Source organism: Oncorhynchus clarkii, chromosome 17 (genome assembly GCF_045791955.1).
Source record: "Oncorhynchus clarkii lewisi isolate Uvic-CL-2024 chromosome 17, UVic_Ocla_1.0, whole genome shotgun sequence".
NCBI classification, from domain to species: Eukaryota; Metazoa; Chordata; class Actinopteri; order Salmoniformes; family Salmonidae; genus Oncorhynchus; species Oncorhynchus clarkii.
Window position 1 is genome coordinate 67,778,586 of NC_092163.1, and position 23,739 is coordinate 67,802,324.

Here is a 23,739-nt window from a genome sequence, read left to right on the forward strand (position 1 = left end):
GAACAGGTATCTCATGATGATGAGAGTGTTGCTGGGCAGAGTCAGCAGAACCTTCCTGATGTGGACAGCCCTCTCCTGCAGGTTCTCCATTGCTGAAACAGTACACACACACAAAGGGTTAACACATCGCACAATACACACACACACACAGAATATGAAGGAGGGAGAAAGAGAGAGAGAGAAAGAGAGAGAGAGAGAGAGAGACAGAGAGAGAGAGAGAGAGATTGAGACAGAGAGAGAGAGAACAGGGAGAATATGAGGGAGGGAGAAAGAGAGAGCGAGAGAGAGATACAGAGATACAGAGAGAGAGAGAGAGAGAGAGAGAGAGAGAGAGAGAGAGAGAGAGAGAGAGAGAGTTAGTTATAGCAGAACAGGAGACAGAAGGAAAGGGCCACAGCTGGACAAGAACTGTGACAGACTTCCCCTGAAATACACACACACACATTAACACACACGCACTATCACACACACACACACACACGCTAACTCACACGCACACACACAAACACACACGCACCCACACAAACACACACACACGCGCACTATCACACACACACACGCACTATCACACACACACACGCTAACACACGCACCCACACAAACACACAATCACACACACGCTAACACACACACACACACGCACCCACACAAACACACACACACACGCACTATCACACACACACACGCACTATCACACACACGCTAACACTCACACACACACACACACACACACACACACCACTCTGGACAGTGTATAGTAAGATAATGTAAAAGGCGTGGCTCTGGCGGAGACTCACAGACACAGGATATGATGTCATGGAATACTTCCTTGGGGAAGAGGGCGTGGTCCAGTCCTCTGAAGTAGAGCTTTAGAACACCAGCGATGGAGTCCATGTCATGATCATTCTGATCTCCTGCCAATGGGTCCTCACCTACAGACATGGTGGGGGAATAAAGACAAAGAGAAGGTGAAAGAGAGAAAGATCGGTTGGGGGAATAAAGACAGAGAGAAGGTGATAGAGAGAAAGATCGGGTGGGAGAATAAAGACAGAGAGAAGGTGAAAGAGAGAAAGATCGGGTGGGAGAATAAAGACAGAGAGAAGGTGAAAGAGAGAAAGATCGGGTGGGAGAATAAAGACAGAGAGAAGGTGAAAGAGAGAAAGATTGGGTGGGGTAAGAAAGAAGCGGAATGATATAAGGGGGCGGAGAGGAATATTGTGTGAGATAAGCAGGTCCTTCTGTTTATGCCATGGCTGGTGCTGGGCTTTCTGGGTAGTGTAGTCTTACCTCTCTCAAAGGCGTTCTTGATGTCATTGACCTCCACCTGAGAGCCAGACACTCTAAAGATGCCCTCATGGTGCAGACCTGCAGACAGAGGGGAAGAGATTGAGAGAGAGAGAGAGAGGGGGGGGAGATAGAGGGTAGAGAGAGAGAGGGGGGGGGAGATAGAGGGTAGAGAGAGAGAGAGAGAGAGAGAGAGAGAGAGAGAGAGAGAGGGGGGGATTAGGGAGAGAGAGAGAGAGAGAGAGAGAGAGAGAGAGAGAGAGAGAGAGAGAGAGAGAGAGGGGGGGGGGGACGATAGAGAGAGGGGGACGATAGAGAGAGGGGGAAAGAGAGAGGGGGGGTGGAGAGAGGGGGAGAGAGAGAGAGAGCGAGAGAGAGAGAGGGGTGTTACTGATCTTCTAGACAACAGACAGACACAGGCCCTTCATTCTTCTGTAGTGTTTAATCATTTATATTGCAAATTCACAATACTTAACGTTATTCTATTAAAAAAAATATTTTGCCTCTGCAAAGCCAACAACAAAAATCCATCCACACAGCCAATCCTTGGCCCAGGAAACAGCCAATCTGAGTTCAGAGCAAGGCGTCCTCACCATGGCGACTGATGAAGCGGATACAGCTCTCCACCATCAGAGGGATGACATGGCCAGCCTGCTGAGAGAGGAGGAAAGAAGAGGAGGATTAGAGGAGCATAGAATACACGGCCCAGGTAACCAGTAGAGGGAGGGGAGAAATCCCTGACCATTTCCCTCTGTAGGACAGCAGGGAGGAGGAGGGGAGGAGGGGAGCGAGGGATGGATGGAGAGAATTCCCTGACCATTTCCCTCTGTAGGACAGCAGGGAGGAGGAGGGGAGGAGGGGAGCGAGGGATGGATGGAGAGAATTCCCTGACCATTTCCCTCTGTCGGACAGCAGGGAGGAGGAGGGGAGGAGGGGAGCGAGGGATGAATGGAGAGAATTCCCTGACCATTTCCCTCTGTAGGACAGCAGGGAGGAGGAGGGGAGGAGGGGAGCGAGGGATGGATGGAGAGAATTCCCTGACCATTTCCCTCTGTAGGACAGCAGGGAGGAGGAGGGGAGGAGGGGAGCGAGGGATGGATGGAGAGAATTCCCTGACCATTTCCCTCTGTAGGACAGCAGGGAGGAGGAGGGGAGGAGGGGAGCGAGGGATGGATGGAGAGAATTCCCTGACCATTTCCCTCTGTAGGACAGCAGGGAGGAGGAGGGGAGGAGGGGAGCGAGGGATGGATGGAGAGAATTCCCTGACCATTTCCCTCTGTAGGACAGCGGGGAGGAGGAAGGGAGGAGGGGAGAGAGGGATGGAGAGAATTCCCTGACCATTTCCCTCTGTAGGACAGCAGGGAGGAGGAGGGGAGGAGGGGAGAGAGGGATGGAGAAAATTCCCTGACCATTTCCCTCTGTAGGACAGCGGGGAGGAGGAGGGGAGGAGGGGAGAGAGGGATGGAGAGAATTCCCTGACCATTTCCCTCTGTAGGACAGCGGGGAGGAGGAGGGGAGGAGGGGAGAGAGGGATGGAGAGAATTCCCTGACCATTTCCCTCTGTAGGACAGCGGGGAGGAGGAGGGGAGGAGGAGAGAGACGGATGGAGAGAATTCCCTGACCATTCCCTCTGTAGGACAGCGGGGAGGAGGAGGAGGAGGAGGAGGGGAGAGAGGGATGGAGAGAATTCACTGACCATTTCCCTCTGTAGGACAGCAGGGAGGAGGAGGGGAGAGAGGGATGGAGAGAATTCCCTGACCATTTCCCTCTGTAGTACAGCGGGGAGGAGGAGGGGAGAGAATTCCCTGACCATTTCCCTCTGTAGGACAGCAGGGAGGAGGAGGGGAGAGAGGGATGGAGAGAATTCCCTGACCATTTCCCTCTGTAGGACAGCAGGGAGGAGGAGGAGGGGAGAAAGGGATGGAGAGAATTCCCTGACCATTTCCCTCTGTAGGACAGCAGGGAGGAGGAGGAGGGGAGAAAGGGATGGAGAGAATTCCCTGACCATTTCCCTCTGTAGGACAACAGGGAGGAGGAGGGGAGGAGGGGAGAGAGGGATAGAGAGAATTCCCTGACCATTTCCCTCTGTAGGACAGCAGGGAGGAGGAGGGGAGGAGGGGAGAGAGGGATGGAGAGAATTCCCTGACCATTTCCCTCTGTAGGACAGCGGGGAGGAGGAGGAGGAGGGGAGAGAGGGATGGAGAGAATTCCCTGACCATTTCCCTCTGTAGGACAGCAGGGAGGAGGAGGGGAGAGAGGGATGGAGAGAATTCCCTGACCATTTCCCTCTGTAGGACAGCGGTGAGGAGGAGGGGAGAGAGGGATGGAGAGAATTCCCTGACCATTTCCCTCTGTAGGACAGCAGGGAGGAGGAGGGGAGAGAGGGATGGAGAGAATTCCCTGACCATTTCCCTCTGTAGGACAGCAGGGAGGAGGAGGAGGGGAGAAAGGGATGGAGAGAATTCCCTGACCATTTCCCTCTGTAGGACTGCAGGGAGGAGGAGGGGAGGAGGGGAGAGAGGGATGGAGAGAATTCCCTGACCATTTCCCTCTGTAGGACAGCGGGGAGGAGGGGAGAGAGGGATGGAGAGAATTCCCTGACCATTTCCCTCTGTAGGACAGCAGGGAGGAGGAGGGGAGGAGGGGAGAGAGGGATGGAGAGAATTCCCTGACCATTTCCCTCTGTAGGACAGCAGGGAGGAGGAGGGGAGAGAGGGATGGAGAGAATTCCCTGACCATTTCCCTCTGTAGGACAGCGGGGAGGAGGAGGAGGGGAGAGAGGGATGGAGAGAATTCCCTGACCATTTCCCTCTGTAGGATAGCAGGGAGGAGGAGGGGAGGAGGGGATAGAGGGATGGAGAGAATTCCCTGACCATTTCCCTCTGTAGGACAGCGGGGAGGAGGAGGAGGAGGAGGAGGGGAGAGAGGGATGGAGAGAATTCCCTGACCATTTCGCTCTGTAGGACAGCAGGGAGGAGGAGGGGAGAGAGGGATGGAGAGAATTCCCTGACCATTTCCCTCTGTAGGACAGCAGGGAGGAGGAGGGGAGAGAGGGATGGAGAGAATTCCCTGACTATTTCCCTCTGTAGGACAGCGGGGAGGAGGAGGAGGGGAGAGAGGGATGGAGAGAATTCCCTGACAATTTCCCTCTGTAGGACAGCAGGGAGGAGGAGGGGAGGAGGGGAGAGAGGGATGGAGAGAATTCCCTGACCATTTCCCTCTGTAGGACAGCAGGGAGGAGGAGGGGAGGAGGGGAGAGAGGGATGGAGAGAATTCCCTGACCATTTCCCTCTGTAGGACAGCGGGGAGGAGGAGGAGGGGAGCGAGGGATGGATGGAGAGAATTCCCTGACCATTTCCCTCTGTAGGACAGCAGGGAGGAGGAGGGGAGGAGGGGAGCGAGGGATGGATGGAGTGAATTCCCTGACCATTTCCCTCTGTAGGACAGCAGGGAGGAGGAGGGGAGGAGGGGAGCGAGGGATGGATGGAGAAAATTCCCTGACCATTTCCCTCTGTAGGACAGCGGGGAGGAGGAGGGGAGGAGGGGAGAGAGGGATGGAGAGAATTCCCTGACCATTTCCCTCTGTAGGACAGCGGGGAGGAGGAGGGGAGGAGGGGAGAGAGGGATGGAGAGAATTCCCTGACCATTTCCCTCTGTAGGACAGCAGGGAGGAGGAGGGGAGAGAGGGATGGAGAGAATTCCCTGACCATTTCCCTCTGTAGGACAGCAGGGAGGAGGAGGGGAGGAGGGGAGAGAGGGATGGAGAGAATTCCCTGACCATTTCCCTCTGTAGGACAGCGGGGAGGAGGAGGGGAGGAGGGGAGCGAGGGATGGATGGAGTGAATTCCCTGACCATTTCCCTCTGTAGGACAGCAGGGAGGAGGAGGGGAGGAGGGGAGCAAGGGATGGATGGAGAGAATTCCCTGACCATTTCCCTCTGTAGGACAGCAGGGAGGAGGAGGGGAGAGAGGGATGGAGAGAATTCCCTGACCATTTCCCTCTGTAGGACAGCGGGGAGGAGGAGGGGAGGAGGGGAGAGAGGGATGTAGAGAATTCCCTGACCATTTCCCTCTGTAGGACAGCGGGGAGGAGGAGGGGAGGAGGGGAGAGAGGGATGGAGAGAATTCCCTGACCATTTCCCTCTGTAGGACAGCGGGGAGGAGGAGGGGAGGAGGAGAGAGACGGATGGAGAGAATTCCCTGACCATTTCCCTCTGTAGGACAGCGGGGAGGAGGAGGAGGAGGAGGAGGGGAGAGAGGGATGGAGAGAATTCCCTGACCATTTCCCTCTGTAGGACAGCAGGGAGGAGGAGGGGAGAGAGGGATGGAGAGAATTCCCTGACCATTTCCCTCTGTAGTACAGCGGGGAGGAGGAGGGGAGAGAATTCCCTGACCATTTCCCTCTGTAGGACAGCAGGGAGGAGGAGGGGAGAGAGGGATGGAGAGAATTCCCTGACCATTTCCCTCTGTAGGACAGCAGGGAGGAGGAGGAGGGGAGAAAGGGATGGAGAGAATTCCCTGACCATTTCCCTCTGTAGGACAGCAGGGAGGAGGAGGAGGGGAGAAAGGGATGGAGAGAATTCCCTGACCATTTCCCTCTGTAGGACAACAGGGAGGAGGAGGGGAGGAGGGGAGAGAGGGATAGAGAGAATTCCCTGACCATTTCCCTCTGTAGGACAGCGGGGAGGAGGAGGGGAGGAGGGGAGAGAGGGATGGAAAGAATTCCCTGACCATTTCCCTCTGTAGGACAGCGGGGAGGAGGAGGAGGAGGGGAGAGAGGGATGGAGAGAATTCCCTGACCATTTCCCTCTGTAGGACAGCAGGGAGGAGGAGGGGAGAGAGGGATGGAGAGAATTCCCTGACCATTTCCCTCTGTAGGACAGCGGTGAGGAGGAGGGGAGAGAGGGATGGAGAGAATTCCCTGACCATTTCCCTCTGTACGACAGCAGGGAGGAGGAGGGGAGAGAGGGATGGAGAGAATTCCCTGACCATTTCCCTCTGTAGGACTGCAGGGAGGAGGAGGAGGGGAGAAAGGGATGGAGAGAATTCCCTGACCATTTCCCTCTGTAGGACTGCAGGGAGGAGGAGGGAGGAGGGGAGAGAGGGATGGAGAGAATTCCCTGACCATTTCCCTCTGTAGGACAGCAGGGAGGAGGGGAGAGAGGGATGGAGAGAATTCCCTGACCATTTCCCTCTGTAGGACAGCAGGGAGGAGGAGGGGAGGAGGGGAGAGAGGGATGGAGAGAATTCCCTGACCATTTCCCTCTGTAGGACAGCAGGGAGGAGGAGGGGAGAGAGGGATGGAGAGAATTCCCTGACCATTTCCCTCTGTAGGACAGCAGGGAGGAGGAGGGGAGAGAGGGATGGAGAGAATTCCCTGACCATTTCCCTTTGTAGGACAGCAGGGAGGAGGAGGGGAGAGAGGGATGGAGAGAATTCCCTGACCATTTCCCTCTGTAGGACAGCAGGGAGGAGGAGGGGAGAGAGGGATGGAGAGAATTCCCTGACCATTTCCCTCTGTAGGACAGCAGGGAGGAGGAGGGGAGAGAGGGATGGAGAGAATTCCCTGACCATTTCCCTCTGTAGGACAGCAGGGAGGAGGAGGAGGGGAGAAAGGGATGGAGAGAATTCCCTGACCATTTCCCTCTGTAGGACTGCAGGGAGGAGGAGGGAGGAGGGGAGAGAGGGATGGAGAGAATTCCCTGACCATTTCCCTCTGTAGGACAGCAGGGAGGAGGGGAGAGAGGGATGGAGAGAATTCCCTGACCATTTCCCTCTGTAGGACAGCAGGGAGGAGGAGGGGAGGAGGGGAGAGAGGGATGGAGAGAATTCCCTGACCATTTCCCTCTGTAGGACAGCAGGGAGGAGGAGGGGAGGAGGGGAGCGAGGGATGGATGGAGAGAATTCCCTGACCATTTCCCTCTGTAGGACAGCGGGGAGGAGGAAGGGAGGAGGGGAGAGAGGGATGGAGAGAATTCCCTGACCATTTCCCTCTGTAGGACAGCAGGGAGGAGGAGGGGAGGAGGGGAGAGAGGGATGGAGAGAATTCCCTGACCATTTCCCTCTGTAGGACAGCGGGGAGGAGGAGGGGAGGAGGGGAGAGAGGGATGGAGAGAATTCCCTGACCATTTCCCTCTGTAGGACAGCGGGGAGGAGGAGGGGAGGAGGGGAGAGAGGGATGGAGAGAATTCCCTGACCATTTCCCTCTGTAGGACAGCGGGGAGGAGGAGGGGAGGAGGAGAGAGACGGATGGAGAGAATTCCCTGACCATTTCCCTCTGTAGGACAGCGGGGAGGAGGAGGAGGAGGAGGAGGGGAGAGAGGGATGGAGAGAATTCACTGACCATTTCCCTCTGTAGGACAGCAGGGAGGAGGAGGGGAGAGAGGGATGGAGAGAATTCCCTGACCATTTCCCTCTGTAGTACAGCGGGGAGGAGGAGGGGAGAGAATTCCCTGACCATTTCCCTCTGTAGGACAGCAGGGAGGAGGAGGGGAGAGAGGGATGGAGAGAATTCCCTGACCATTTCCCTCTGTAGGACAGCAGGGAGGAGGAGGAGGGGAGAAAGGGATGGAGAGAATTCCCTGACCATTTCCCTCTGTAGGACAGCAGGGAGGAGGAGGAGGGGAGAAAGGGATGGAGAGAATTCCCTGACCATTTCCCTCTGTAGGACAACAGGGAGGAGGAGGGGAGGAGGGGAGAGAGGGATAGAGAGAATTCCCTGACCATTTCCCTCTGTAGGACAGCAGGGAGGAGGAGGGGAGGAGGGGAGAGAGGGATGGAGAGAATTCCCTGACCATTTCCCTCTGTAGGACAGCGGGGAGGAGGAGGAGGAGGGGAGAGAGGGATGGAGAGAATTCCCTGACCATTTCCCTCTGTAGGACAGCAGGGAGGAGGAGGGGAGAGAGGGATGGAGAGAATTCCCTGACCATTTCCCTCTGTAGGACAGCGGTGAGGAGGAGGGGAGAGAGGGATGGAGAGAATTCCCTGACCATTTCCCTCTGTAGGACAGCAGGGAGGAGGAGGGGAGAGAGGGATGGAGAGAATTCCCTGACCATTTCCCTCTGTAGGACAGCAGGGAGGAGGAGGAGGGGAGAAAGGGATGGAGAGAATTCCCTGACCATTTCCCTCTGTAGGACTGCAGGGAGGAGGAGGGGAGGAGGGGAGAGAGGGATGGAGAGAATTCCCTGACCATTTCCCTCTGTAGGACAGCAGGGAGGAGGGGAGAGAGGGATGGAGAGAATTCCCTGACCATTTCCCTCTGTAGGACAGCAGGGAGGAGGAGGGGAGGAGGGGAGAGAGGGATGGAGAGAATTCCCTGACCATTTCCCTCTGTAGGACAGCAGGGAGGAGGAGGGGAGAGAGGGATGGAGAGAATTCCCTGACCATTTCCCTCTGTAGGACAGCGGGGAGGAGGAGGAGGGGAGAGAGGGATGGAGAGTATTCCCTGACCATTTCCCTCTGTAGGATAGCAGGGAGGAGGAGGGGAGGAGGGGATAGAGGGATGGAGAGAATTCCCTGACCATTTCCCTCTGTAGGACAGCGGGGAGGAGGAGGAGGAGGAGGAGGGGAGAGAGGGATGGAGAGAATTCCCTGACCATTTCGCTCTGTAGGACAGCAGGGAGGAGGAGGGGAGAGAGGGATGGAGAGAATTCCCTGACCATTTCCCTCTGTAGGACAGCAGGGAGGAGGAGGGGAGAGAGGGATGGAGAGAATTCCCTGACTATTTCCCTCTGTAGGACAGCGGGGAGGAGGAGGAGGGGAGAGAGGGATGGAGAGAATTCCCTGACAATTTCCCTCTGTAGGACAGCAGGGAGGAGGAGGGGAGGAGGGGAGAGAGGGATGGAGAGAATTCCCTGACCATTTCCCTCTGTAGGACAGCAGGGAGGAGGAGGGGAGGAGGGGAGAGAGGGATGGAGAGAATTCCCTGACCATTTCCCTCTGTAGGACAGCGGGGAGGAGGAGGAGGGGAGCGAGGGATGGATGGAGAGAATTCCCTGACCATTTCCCTCTGTAGGACAGCAGGGAGGAGGAGGGGAGGAGGGGAGCGAGGGATGGATGGAGTGAATTCCCTGACCATTTCCCTCTGTAGGACAGCAGGGAGGAGGAGGGGAGGAGGGGAGCGAGGGATGGATGGAGAGAATTCCCTGACCATTTCCCTCTGTAGGACAGCGGGGAGGAGGAGGGGAGGAGGGGAGAGAGGGATGGAGAGAATTCCCTGACCATTTCCCTCTGTAGGACAGCGGGGAGGAGGAGGGGAGGAGGGGAGAGAGGGATGGAGAGAATTCCCTGACCATTTCCCTCTGTAGGACAGCAGGGAGGAGGAGGGGAGAGAGGGATGGAGAGAATTCCCTGACCATTTCCCTCTGTAGGACAGCAGGGAGGAGGAGGGGAGGAGGGGAGAGAGGGATGGAGAGAATTCCCTGACCATTTCCCTCTGTAGGACAGCGGGGAGGAGGAGGGGAGGAGGGGAGCGAGGGATGGATGGAGTGAATTCCCTGACCATTTCCCTCTGTAGGACAGCAGGGAGGAGGAGGGGAGGAGGGGAGCAAGGGATGGATGGAGAGAATTCCCTGACCATTTCCCTCTGTAGGACAGCAGGGAGGAGGAGGGGAGAGAGGGATGGAGAGAATTCCCTGACCATTTCCCTCTGTAGGACAGCGGGGAGGAGGAGGGGAGGAGGGGAGAGAGGGATGTAGAGAATTCCCTGACCATTTCCCTCTGTAGGACAGCGGGGAGGAGGAGGGGAGGAGGGGAGAGAGGGATGGAGAGAATTCCCTGACCATTTCCCTCTGTAGGACAGCGGGGAGGAGGAGGGGAGGAGGAGAGAGACGGATGGAGAGAATTCCCTGACCATTTCCCTCTGTAGGACAGCGGGGAGGAGGAGGAGGAGGAGGAGGGGAGAGAGGGATGGAGAGAATTCCCTGACCATTTCCCTCTGTAGGACAGCAGGGAGGAGGAGGGGAGAGAGGGATGGAGAGAATTCCCTGACCATTTCCCTCTGTAGTACAGCGGGGAGGAGGAGGGGAGAGAATTCCCTGACCATTTCCCTCTGTAGGACAGCAGGGAGGAGGAGGGGAGAGAGGGATGGAGAGAATTCCCTGACCATTTCCCTCTGTAGGACAGCAGGGAGGAGGAGGAGGGGAGAAAGGGATGGAGAGAATTCCCTGACCATTTCCCTCTGTAGGACAGCAGGGAGGAGGAGGAGGGGAGAAAGGGATGGAGAGAATTCCCTGACCATTTCCCTCTGTAGGACAACAGGGAGGAGGAGGGGAGGAGGGGAGAGAGGGATAGAGAGAATTCCCTGACCATTTCCCTCTGTAGGACAGCGGGGAGGAGGAGGGGAGGAGGGGAGAGAGGGATGGAAAGAATTCCCTGACCATTTCCCTCTGTAGGACAGCGGGGAGGAGGAGGAGGAGGGGAGAGAGGGATGGAGAGAATTCCCTGACCATTTCCCTCTGTAGGACAGCAGGGAGGAGGAGGGGAGAGAGGGATGGAGAGAATTCCCTGACCATTTCCCTCTGTAGGACAGCGGTGAGGAGGAGGGGAGAGAGGGATGGAGAGAATTCCCTGACCATTTCCCTCTGTACGACAGCAGGGAGGAGGAGGGGAGAGAGGGATGGAGAGAATTCCCTGACCATTTCCCTCTGTAGGACTGCAGGGAGGAGGAGGAGGGGAGAAAGGGATGGAGAGAATTCCCTGACCATTTCCCTCTGTAGGACTGCAGGGAGGAGGAGGGAGGAGGGGAGAGAGGGATGGAGAGAATTCCCTGACCATTTCCCTCTGTAGGACAGCAGGGAGGAGGGGAGAGAGGGATGGAGAGAATTCCCTGACCATTTCCCTCTGTAGGACAGCAGGGAGGAGGAGGGGAGGAGGGGAGAGAGGGATGGAGAGAATTCCCTGACCATTTCCCTCTGTAGGACAGCAGGGAGGAGGAGGGGAGAGAGGGATGGAGAGAATTCCCTGACCATTTCCCTCTGTAGGACAGCAGGGAGGAGGAGGGGAGAGAGGGATGGAGAGAATTCCCTGACCATTTCCCTTTGTAGGACAGCAGGGAGGAGGAGGGGAGAGAGGGATGGAGAGAATTCCCTGACCATTTCCCTCTGTAGGACAGCAGGGAGGAGGAGGGGAGAGAGGGATGGAGAGAATTCCCTGACCATTTCCCTCTGTAGGACAGCAGGGAGGAGGAGGGGAGAGAGGGATGGAGAGAATTCCCTGACCATTTCCCTCTGTAGGACAGCAGGGAGGAGGAGGAGGGGAGAAAGGGATGGAGAGAATTCCCTGACCATTTCCCTCTGTAGGACTGCAGGGAGGAGGAGGGAGGAGGGGAGAGAGGGATGGAGAGAATTCCCTGACCATTTCCCTCTGTAGGACAGCAGGGAGGAGGGGAGAGAGGGATGGAGAGAATTCCCTGACCATTTCCCTCTGTAGGACAGCAGGGAGGAGGAGGGGAGGAGGGGAGAGAGGGATGGAGAGAATTCCCTGACCATTTCCCTCTGTAGGACAGCAGGGAGGAGGAGGGGAGAGAGGGATGGAGAGAATTCCCTGACCATTTCCCTCTGTAGGACAGCAGGGAGGAGGAGGGGAGAGAGGGATGGAGAGAATTCCCTGACCATTTCCCTTTGTAGGACAGCAGGGAGGAGGAGGGGAGAGAGGGATGGAGAGAATTCCCTGACCATTTCCCTCTGTAGGACAGCAGGGAGGAGGAGGGGAGAGAGGGATGGAGAGAATTCCCTGACCATTTCCCTCTGTAGGACAGCAGGGAGGAGGAGGGGAGAGAGGGATGGAGAGAATTCCCTGACCATTTCCCTCTGTAGGACAGCAGGGAGGAGGAGGGGAGAGAGGGATGGAGAGAATTCCCTGACCATTTCCCTCTGTAGGACAGCAGGGAGGAGGAGGGGAGAGAGGGATGGAGAGAATTCCCTGACCATTTCCCTCTGTAGGACAGCAGGGAGGAGCAGGGGAGAGAGGGATGGAGAGAATTCCCTGACCATTTCCCTCTGTAGGACAGCAGGGAGGAGGAGGGGAGAGAGGGATGGAGAGAATTCTCTGACCATTTCCCTCTGTAGGACAGCGGGGAGGAGGAGGAGGGGAGCGAGGGATGGATGGAGAGAATTCCCTGACCATTTCCCTCTGTAGGACAGCAGGGAGGAGGAGGGGAGGAGGGGAGCGAGGGATGGATGGAGTGAATTCCCTGACCATTTCCCTCTGTAGGACAGCAGGGAGGAGGAGGGGAGGAGGGGAGCGAGGGATGGATGGAGAGAATTCCCTGACCATTTCCCTCTGTAGGACAGCGGGGAGGAGAAGGGGAGGAGGGGAGAGAGGGATGGAGAGAATTCCCTGACCATTTCCCTCTGTAGGACAGCAGGGAGGAGGAGGGGAGGAGGGGAGAGAGGGATGGAGAGAATTCCCTGACCATTTCCCTCTGTAGGACAGCGGGGAGGAGGAGGGGAGGAGGGGAGAGAGGGATGTAGAGAATTCCCTGACCATTTCCCTCTGTAGGACAGCGGGGAGGAGGAGGGGAGGAGGGGAGAGAGGGATGGAGAGAATTCCCTGACCATTTCCCTCTGTAGGACAGCGGGGAGGAGGAGGGGAGGAGGAGAGAGACGGATGGAGAGAATTCCCTGACCATTTCCCTCTGTAGGACAGCGGGGAGGAGGAGGAGGAGGAGGAGGGGAGAGAGGGATGGAGAGAATTCCCTGACCATTTCCCTCTGTAGGACAGCAGGGAGGAGGAGGGGAGAGAGGGATGGAGAGAATTCCCTGACCATTTCCCTCTGTAGTACAGCGGGGAGGAGGAGGGGAGAGAATTCCCTGACCATTTCCCTCTGTAGGACAGCAGGGAGGAGGAGGGGAGAGAGGGATGGAGAGAATTCCCTGACCATTTCCCTCTGTAGGACAGCAGGGAGGAGGAGGAGGGGAGAAAGGGATGGAGAGAATTCCCTGACCATTTCCCTCTGTAGGACAGCAGGGAGGAGGAGGAGGGGAGAAAGGGATGGAGAGAATTCCCTGACCATTTCCCTCTGTAGGACAACAGGGAGGAGGAGGGGAGGAGGGGAGAGAGGGATAGAGAGAATTCCCTGACCATTTCCCTCTGTAGGACAGCGGGGAGGAGGAGGGGAGGAGGGGAGAGAGGGATGGAAAGAATTCCCTGACCATTTCCCTCTGTAGGACAGCGGGGAGGAGGAGGAGGAGGGGAGAGAGGGATGGAGAGAATTCCCTGACCATTTCCCTCTGTAGGACAGCAGGGAGGAGGAGGGGAGAGAGGGATGGAGAGAATTCCCTGACCATTTCCCTCTGTAGGACAGCGGTGAGGAGGAGGGGAGAGAGGGATGGAGAGAATTCCCTGACCATTTCCCTCTGTACGACAGCAGGGAGGAGGAGGGGAGAAAGGGATGGAGAGAATTCCCTGACCATTTCCCTCTGTAGGACAGCAGGGAGGAGGAGGAGGGGAGAAAGGGATGGAGAGAATTCCCTGACCATTTCCCTCTGTAGGACTGCAGGGAGGAGGAGGGAGGAGGGGAGAGAGGGATGGAGAGAATTCCCTGACCATTTCCCTCTGTAGGACAGCAGGGAGGAGGGGAGAGAGGGATGGAGAGAATTCCCTGACCATTTCCCTCTGTAGGACAGCAGGGAGGAGGAGGGGAGGAGGGGAGAGAGGGATGGAGAGAATTCCCTGACCATTTCCCTCTGTAGGACAGCAGGGAGGAGGAGGGGAGAGAGGGATGGAGAGAATTCCCTGACCATTTCCCTCTGTAGGACAGCAGGGAGGAGGAGGGGAGAGAGGGATGGAGAGAATTCCCTGACCATTTCCCTTTGTAGGACAGCAGGGAGGAGGAGGGGAGAGAGGGATGGAGAGAATTCCCTGACCATTTCCCTTTGTAGGACAGCAGGGAGGAGGAGGGGAGAGAGGGATGGAGAGAATTCCCTGACCATTTCCCTCTGTAGGACAGCAGGGAGGAGGAGGGGAGAGAGGGATGGAGAGAATTCCCTGACCATTTCCCTCTGTAGGACAGCAGGGAGGAGGAGGGGAGAGAGGGATGGAGAGAATTCCCTGACCATTTCCCTCTGTAGGACAGCAGGGAGGAGGAGGAGGGGAGAAAGGGATGGAGAGAATTCCCTGACCATTTCCCTCTGTAGGACTGCAGGGAGGAGGAGGGAGGAGGGGAGAGAGGGATGGAGAGAATTCCCTGACCATTTCCCTCTGTAGGACAGCAGGGAGGAGGGGAGAGAGGGATGGAGAGAATTCCCTGACCATTTCCCTCTGTAGGACAGCAGGGAGGAGGAGGGGAGGAGGGGAGAGAGGGATGGAGAGAATTCCCTGACCATTTCCCTCTGTAGGACAGCAGGGAGGAGGAGGGGAGAGAGGGATGGAGAGAATTCCCTGACCATTTCCCTCTGTAGGACAGCAGGGAGGAGGAGGGGAGAGAGGGATGGAGAGAATTCCCTGACCATTTCCCTTTGTAGGACAGCAGGGAGGAGGAGGGGAGAGAGGGATGGAGAGAATTCCCTGACCATTTCCCTCTGTAGGACAGCAGGGAGGAGGAGGGGAGAGAGGGATGGAGAGAATTCCCTGACCATTTCCCTCTGTAGGACAGCAGGGAGGAGGAGGGGAGAGAGGGATGGAGAGAATTCCCTGACCATTTCCCTCTGTAGGACAGCAGGGAGGAGGAGGGGAGAGAGGGATGGAGAGAATTCCCTGACCATTTCCCTCTGTAGGACAGCAGGGAGGAGGAGGGGAGAGAGGGATGGAGAGAATTCCCTGACCATTTCCCTCTGTAGGACAGCAGGGAGGAGCAGGGGAAAGAGGGATGGAGAGAATTCCCTGACCATTTCCCTCTGTAGGACAGCAGGGAGGAGGAGGAGAGAGAGGGATGGAGAGAATTCCCTGACCATTTCCCTCTGTAGGACAGCAGGGAGGAGGAGGGGAGAGAGGGATGGAGAGAATTCCCTGACCATTTCCCTCTGTAGGACAGCAGGGAGGAGGAGGAGAGAGAGGGATGGAGAGAATTCCCTGACCATTTCCCTCTGTAGGACAGCAGGGAGGAGCAGGGGAGAGAGGGATGGAGAGAATTCCCTGACTATTTCCCTCTGTAGGACAGCGGGGAGGAGGAGGAGAGGAGAGAGGGATGGAGAGCAGTAGGTACAGTAGCCAGTGTTGAGACAGAGTTCAGACAGGGAGAACATTATTTACACACGGACACAAGAGTCACATATCCAATTCGGCACACAGCACATACAAAAGGAGACAGACCTGCTTGAACCACACACACAGCACATACAAAAGGAGACAGACCTGCTTGAACCACACACACATCAAGGAAGAAGAGACATCGGAGGGGGAAGCGCGGGAATACAGAAGCAAGCTGTTGCTAGGAGACAACTTCTTCCCTCTTCCCTTTGTTGAGGTTATCCACAGATTACTATCTGACGAGGGCAGGGAATCTGGGAAACGTTCTCTGTGTGTGTGTGTGTTACATGTCTGTGTGTATCAGTGCGGTTGTACGCTGTTCAGAAGCTGCCTGCTGTTAGATCTCTGGACAGGGGTGTGACAACAGAGGATCATAACAGAAGGCTCCAACTAGGGGGCGCTAGCTACACTCACCACATGGTATAATAGACCAGAAGTCTTATTTGCACAACTGTTTCAGATAGTGTAGTCTGTAGACCTAGCATAAGAAAGACATGGGGCTTCTCCAGGTAAAAGGTAAAACCACACACACACACACACACAGAGAAACGTACACATAGAAAACCACACTCTGAATGGAGAGAGAAATTACCTGATTCCGTAGTGCAGAGTTCCCCCTGTCACTGGAGAGGAGGAGGAGAGGGAAAGAGAGAGAGAAGGGGAGGGAGAGAGAGACAGCAGAGAGAAACAAAGAAAGAGATAGAAGAAAGAAAGAACAAAACATTGCTCTGTCATTACACTTCCAGAGAGAGATACTATTTATACACAACTCTGGAAATAATCTATGTGAACGCATGCACGCACGCACGCACACACACACACACACACACACACACACACACACACACACACACACACATACAATGCAATATTAGAATGAGTATGTACCCATAAACACACCCTTGCAGCAGTCAAATCGACCTTAGAGCCTACTATTGAATCTCCCAATGGTATGTGTGTGTGTTTCTTTACCACACCTACCTGGCAAGGCAACAGTCAGTCTTCTGACCTAAAGCAGGGAAGACACAGGAAGAGGGGGAGGGGAGAGAGAGCAGAGAGAATAGGAGCGAGGGAGAAAGAGAGAGAGAGAGAGAGAGAGAGAGAGAGAGAGACTGTTAGTTAGTTATAGCAGAACAGGAGACAGAAGGAAAGGGCCACAGCTGGACAAGAACTGTGACAGACTTCCCCTGAAATACACACACACACATTAACCCACACGCACTATCACACACACACACACACACGCTAACTCACACGCACACACACACACACACGCACACTCAATCACACACACACACACATTAACACACACGCACTCTAACACACACACTCTAACACACACACGCTCACACAAACGCTTACGTGCTTACATGCACACACTTCTGAGTGATTGTCCTGTGTAGCTCTAGCTACACACATCCCAGAGGATCTCCCTCCCCAACCTACAGTTACATCCACAGATGGGCCTGCAGTGCAACACACGCATCCTAACCCCCACTGTCCCATCCTGCTCCTCAGTGTGGCCCTTCCTGTGTCTCTGGGGCCTGCTCCGGCCTACACCTCCCAGTGACATCCTCAGTTACAAACATCCAGTGGACTGTGTATGTGACTGTGTGTGAGTTAGAGTGTGTGACTCACTCTCTCCCAGGGTCTTCTGGATCAAGTCATGTTTGGCCTCCAGTTTGGTGATCAAGTTCCGGCCCTCCAGAAACTCCTTCAGTTTCTACAACATACATAGAGAGAGAGAGAGAGACAGAGAGAGAGAGAGAGAGAGCGAGAGAGTGCGAAAGAGCGAGCGAGACAGAGAGAGACAGAGAGAGAGAGAGAGTGAGCAAGACAGAGAGAGACAGAGAAAGAGAGAGAGAAAGAGAGAGAGCGAGAGAGAGAGAGAAAGAGAGAAGTTAGCTACTGTGCACAATGATTGAGTGTGTATCATCATGACATCACTGACACCGCCTTATGGAGCAGATGTGTGTGTCACCACAACAAGACCTCACTGACTCCTCATCTTCCTGAATAACACAACATATCTCTGCTCTATGATTGGTCCTCACAGTGAAGTAGAACTGCTCCGTTTCCTGTTGATTGGCACGTCTCTTGGCCAGGCTGGGTTTGCTGAGGAATGATTGGCTCATGGTGGACTTGACCGACTCCATGGAGTTGCTGTGGTGGAAACACTCGCTGACCTCATAGTCCTCCACGGTGACCATGTCCTGGATGGTCGACAGAGTGGCCTCCATAGTCTTCTTCACCTAGAGAGAGAGAGAGAGAGTGGGCAGACATAGATGACTAACAACTGTCAGAGTAAACAGAAGAGGCTAGGTAAGATGAGGTGAAAGATGGGGGTGAGGGGGTTAAGTGTTGGAGTGATGAGGTGAGAGATGGGGGGTGAGGGGGTTAAATGTTGGAGTGATGAGGTGAGAGATGGGGGGTGAGGGGATTAAATGTTGGAGTGATGAGGTGAAAGATGGGGGGTGAGGGGGTTAAATGTTGGAGTGATGAGGTAAGAGATGGGGGTGAGGGGGTTAAATGTTGGAGTGATGAGGTGAGAGATGGGGGGTGAGGGGGTTAAATGTTGGAGTGATGAGGTGAAAGATGGGGTGAGGGGGTTAAATGTTGGAGTGGTGAGGTGAGAGATGGGGGGTGAGGGGTTAAATGTTGGAGTGATGAGGTGAGAGATGGGGGTGAGGGGGTTAAATGTTGGAGCGATGAGTTGAGAGATGGGGGGTGAGGGGGTTAAATGATGGAGCGATGAGGTGAGAGATGGGGGGTGAGGGGGTTAAATGTTGGAGCGATGAGGTGAGAGATGGGGGGTGAGGGGGTTAAATGTTGGAGTGATGAGGTGAGAGATGGGGGGTTAAATGATGGATTTAGGAGGTGAGAGAAGTGCAGGTCTCACCTCCTCATTCTCAATCTTGAGGGTGGAGAGACGGGACTGCAGCTGCTGACACCTCTGGAGTAACTCTCCTTCTAACGGCTGCTGGGCACAGACTAACCCCATCTAGAGAGAGAGAGAGAGATGGATGGAGAGAGGTCAAACACCGTTGTAAATACAACCCATATTTAACCATTTGCACATGGTTACAACACATTTTGGTTACATGGTTACAAGACATTTGAAATGTCTTTATTCTTTTGGAACTGTCACATATACTCCCTCTCTGCCCTCTAGGTCATCAGGCTGCTGATTATCCCACACACCTGTCACCATCATTGCGCACACCTGTCACCATCATTACGCACACCTGTCACCATCATTACGCACACCTGTCACCATCATTACGCACACCTGTCACCATCATTACTCACACCTGTCACCATCATTACTCACACCTGGACTCCATCACCTCCTTGATGATCTTCTCTATATCTGTCACTCCCCTTGGTTCTTTCCTCAGATGTTATTGACTCTGTTTCATGTCAGTGCATTGTTTGTGTTTCGTGGTTATTGTTTTGTTTATTTATTAAAACACTCACTTCCTGTACTTGCTTCTGTGATTGTAATGTTTACTGGTCATTTTTATTGTTTATTTCACTTCTGTTTATTATCTACTTCACTTGCTTTGGAAATGTTAACATATGTTTCATATGCCAATAAAGGCTTTTGAATTGAAATTGAAAATTCAACATACCAATTAAGATCTGGCTAAAAATACTTGAATCAGTTACAGAACCCGTTGCCCTTTACGGTTGTGAGGTCTGGGGTCCGCTTACCAACCAAGAATTCACAAAATGAGACAAACACCAAATTGAGACTCTGCATGCAGAATTCTGTAAAAATATCCTCTGTGTACAACGTAGAACACCAAATAGTGCATGCAGAGCAGAATTAGGCCGAGACCAGCTAATTATCAAAATCCAGAAAAGAGACGTTAAATTCTACAACCACCTTACAGGAAGCAACTCCCAAACCTTCCATAACAAAGCCATCACCTACAGAGAGATGAACCTGGAGAAGAGTCCCCTAAGCAAGCTGGTCCTGGGGCTCTGTTCACAAACACACCCCACAGAGCCCCAGGACAGCAGCACAATTAGACCCAACCAAATTATGAGAAAACAAAAAGATAATTACTTGACACATTGGAAAGAATTAACAAAAAAACAGAGCAAACTAGAATGCTATTTGGCCCTAAACAGAGAGCACACAGCGGCAGAATACCTGACCACTGTGACTGACCCAAAATTAAGGAAAGCTTTGACTATGTACAGACTCAGTGAGCATAGCCTTGCTATTGAGAAAGGCCGCCGTAGGCAGACATGGCTCTCAAGAGAAGACAGGCTATGTGCACATTGCCCACAAAATGAGGTGGAAACTGAGCTGCACTTCCTAACCTCCTGCCCAATGTTTGACCATATTAGAGACACATATTTCCCTCAGATTACACAGATCCACAAAGAATTCGAAAACAAACCCGATTTTAATAAACTCCCATTTCTACTGGGTGAAATTCCACAGTATACATAATATGACATTTGTAAAGTCTTTATTCTTTTTGAACTTCTGTGAGTGTAATGTTTACTGTTCTTTTTTTATTGATTATTTCACTTTTGCATATAATCTACTTCACTTGCATTGGCAATGTTAACACATGTTTCCCATGCCAATAAAGAGAGAGAGAGAGAGAGAGAGAGAGAGAGAGAGAGAGAGAGAGAGAGAGAGAGAGAGAGAGAGAGAGAGACAGAGAGAGAGAGAGAGAGAGACAGAGAGAGAGACAGAGAGAGAGAGAGAGATAGAGATAGAGAGAGATAGAGAGAGAGAGATAGAGAGAGAGATAGAGAGAGATAGAGAGAGAGATAGAGAGATAGAGAGAGAGATAGCGAGAGATAGAGAGAGAGATAGAGAGAGAGAGAGAGAGAGAGAGAGAGAGACAGAGAGAGAGAGGGAGAGAGAGAGAGACAGAGATAGAGAGAGAGATAGAGAGAGAGATAGAGAGAGAGAGAGAGAGAGAGAGAGAGACAGAGAGAGAGAGGGAGAGAGAGAGAGAGAGACAGAGAGAGAGAGAGAGAGAGAGAGACAGAGAGAGAGAGATAGAGAGAGAGAGACAGAGAGAGAGAGAGAGAGAGAGACAGAGAGAGAGAGAGAGAGACAGAGAGAGAGAGAGACAGAGAGAGACAGAGAGAGAGAGAGAGAGAGACAGAGAGAGAGAGAGAGAGAGAGAGAGAGGGAGAGAGAGAGACAGAGAGAGAGAGAGAGAGAGACAGAGAGAGAGAGAGAGAGAGACAGAGAGAGAGACAGAGAGAGACAGAGAGAGAGAGAGAGACAGAGAGAGAGAGAGAGAGAGAGAGAGAGAGATAGACAGAGAGAGAGAGAGATTAAGAGATGGACAGAGAGAGAGAGAGATTAAGAGATGGACAGAGAGAGGGAGAGAGAAAGAGAGAGAGATAGAGAGAGAGATAGAGAGAGAGAAATAGATAGAGAGAGATAGAGAGAGAGATAGAGAGAGAGAGAGAGAGAGAGAGAGAGAGAGCGAGAGAGAGAGAGAGAGAGAGAGAGAGAGAGAGAGAGAGAGGGAGAGATAGAGAGATAGACAGAGAGAGGGAGAGATTAAGAGATGGACAGAGAGAGAGGGAGAGAGATGGAGAGAGAGAAATAGACAGAGAGAGAGAGAGAGAGAGAGAGAGAGAGAGAGAGAGAGAGAGAGAGAGAGAGAGAGAGAGAGAGAGAGAGAGAGAGAGAGAGAGAGAGAGAGAGGGAGAGGGAGAGATAGACAGAGAGAGGGAGAGATTAAGAGATGGACAGAGAGAGAGGGAGAGAGATGGAGAGAGAGAGAGATGGAGAGAGAGAGAGAGATGGAGAGAGAGAGAGATAGTGAGAGAGAGAGAGGGATAGACAGACCGTGTCTCCCATGTGTGCCTGGAAGTCAAAGCGCATGGGGGGACAGAAGACGTTGTTGTAGGTTTCCATCAGTCTCTGCTTGTCCCCGTTGGGCTCCAGGCTCTCTGCTGCCCCCTCCAGGCCCTCCAGACCGCTGTGTTTAGACGCCTCCACGTTCATCTCGGCTGACAGGTAGGTCCGCAACGCACGGTGGAGACTGGCATGGTAGCCCAGGTCACAGCACTGACAGAGGGAGGGAGGGGGGAAGAGGGGAGAGAGAGAAAGAGAGAGGGTTGATTCATTCAAAGAGATGCTTACAAAGGCATGGTTCAAATCAACGCAATATGTCTTAGGCAATGAGATATTCCCAAGGACGTCCATTCAAACATACTACAGTACATACTACAGTACATGCTACAGTACATACTACAGTACATGCTACAGTATATGCTACAGTGCATGCTACAGTACATACTACAGTACATACTACAGTACATACTACAGTACATGCTACAGTGCATGCTACAGTACATACTAGAGGTCAACCGATTAATCGGAATGGCAGATTAATTAGGGCCGATATAAAGTTTTCATAACAATTGGAAATCGGTATTTTTGGACACCGAGATAATTCCAATCTTGCAACCAGTAATCATGGTCAACAGCATCAATGTAACAGTATACTGTAACTTTAGTCTGTCCCCTCGCCCCTACCCGGGCTCGAACCAGGAACCCTCTGCACACAGACAACAGTCACCCACGAAGCATCGTTATCCATCGCTCCACAAAAGCCGCGGCCCTTGCAGAGCAAGGGGAACCACTACTTCAAGGTCTCAAAGCGAGTGACGTCACCGATTGAAATGCTATTAGCGCGCACCACCGCTAACTAGCTACCCATTTCACATCGGTTACACTAGCATTAAACTTATCTTATAAAAAACAATCAATCAATCATAATCACTAGTTAACTACACATGGCTGATGATATTACTAGATATTATCTAGCGTGTCCTGCGTTGCATATAATCTGACTGCGCATACAAGCATACAAGTATCTAAGTATCTGACTGAGCGGTGGTAGGCAGAAGCAGGCGCGTAAACATTCATTCAAACAGCACTTTCTTTGCATTTTGCCAGCAGCTCTTCGTTGTGCGTCAAGCATTGCGCTGTTTATGACTTCAAGCCTATCAACTCCCGAGATGAGTCTGGTGTAACCGCAGTGAAATGGCTAGCTAGTTGGCGCGCGCTAATAGCATTTCAAACGTCACTCGCTCTGAGCCTTCGAGTGGTTGTTCCCCTTGCTCTGCATGGGTAACGCTGCTTCGATGGTGGCTGTTGTCGTTGTGTTCCTGGTTCGAGCCCAGGGAGGAGCGAGGAGAGGTACGGAAGCTATACTGTTACACTGGCAATACTAAAGTGCCTATAAGAACATCCAATAGTCAAAGGTTAATGAAATACAAATGGTATAGAGGGAAATAGTCCTATAATTCCTATAATAACTACAACCTAAAACTTCTTACCTGAGAATATTGAAGACTCATGTTAAAAGGAACCAGCTTTCATATGTTCTCATGTTCTGAGCAAGGAACTGAAACGTTAGCTTTCTTACATAGCACATATTGCACTTTTACTTTCTTCTCCAACACTTTGTTTTTGCATTATTTAAACCAAATTGAACATGTTTCATTATTTACTTGAGGCTAAATTGATTTTATCGATGTATTATATTAAGTTAAAATAAGTATTCATTCAGTATTGTTGTAATTGTCATTATTACAAATAAATAAATAAAAATTGACCGATTAATCGGTATCTGCTTTTTTGGTCCTCCAATAATCGGAGCGGCGTTGAAAAATCATAATTGGTCGACCTCTAGTACATACTACAGTACATACTACAGTACATACTACAATACATACTACAGTACATGCTACAGTACATACTACAGTACATACTACAGTACATGCTACAGTACATACTACAGTACATGCTACAGTACATACTACAGTACATGCTACAGTCCATGCTACACCATCATTCATGAGAGTGAAGGTATGCTACATGCTAACCCTTCACACAGAATGAGTGAAGGTATGCTACATGCTAACCCTTCAGACATAATGAGTGAAGGTATGCTACATGCTAACCCTTCAGACAGAATGAGAGAAGGTATGCTACATGCTAACCCTTCAGACAGAATTTTTGTGAAGGTATGCTACATGCTAACCCTTCAGACAGAATGAGAGAAGGTATGCTACATGCTAACCCTTCAGACAGAATTAGAGAAGGTATGCTACATGCTAACCCTTCAGACAGAATGAGTGAAGGTCTATAGTAAAGGGCAGACTACAGTAATGAGACCAGAGGGGAGAGGAGGAGGAAACAGAAGACGAGGGAGAGTCCTGTCAGTGGTCCTTGTTAAGGGTCAGGAGAGAGAGGGAGGAAGAGAAGGAT

General features: G+C 52.9%; 1 protein-coding gene across 1 annotated transcript in view; it reads right to left on the minus strand.

Moving 5' to 3' along the window:
* The window catches only part of LOC139371302 (SLIT-ROBO Rho GTPase-activating protein 2-like), a 157,553-nt gene that overhangs the window by 17,061 nt on the left and 116,753 nt on the right, over window positions 1-23,739 (minus strand). The window contains exons 8-17 of the mRNA XM_071111613.1: window positions 21,307-21,528; window positions 18,370-18,471; window positions 17,525-17,722; window positions 17,109-17,193; window positions 16,452-16,479; window positions 16,063-16,093; window positions 1,878-1,938; window positions 1,288-1,365; window positions 798-932; window positions 1-92 (exon numbers count right to left, since the gene is read on the minus strand). The exon at window positions 1-92 is cut by the window's left edge and continues 14 nt beyond it. Coding sequence (XP_070967714.1) covers window positions 1-92; window positions 798-932; window positions 1,288-1,365; window positions 1,878-1,938; window positions 16,063-16,093; window positions 16,452-16,479; window positions 17,109-17,193; window positions 17,525-17,722; window positions 18,370-18,471; window positions 21,307-21,528 — 1,032 coding nt within the window. The remainder of the gene's footprint in view (window positions 93-797; window positions 933-1,287; window positions 1,366-1,877; window positions 1,939-16,062; window positions 16,094-16,451; window positions 16,480-17,108; window positions 17,194-17,524; window positions 17,723-18,369; window positions 18,472-21,306; window positions 21,529-23,739) is intronic.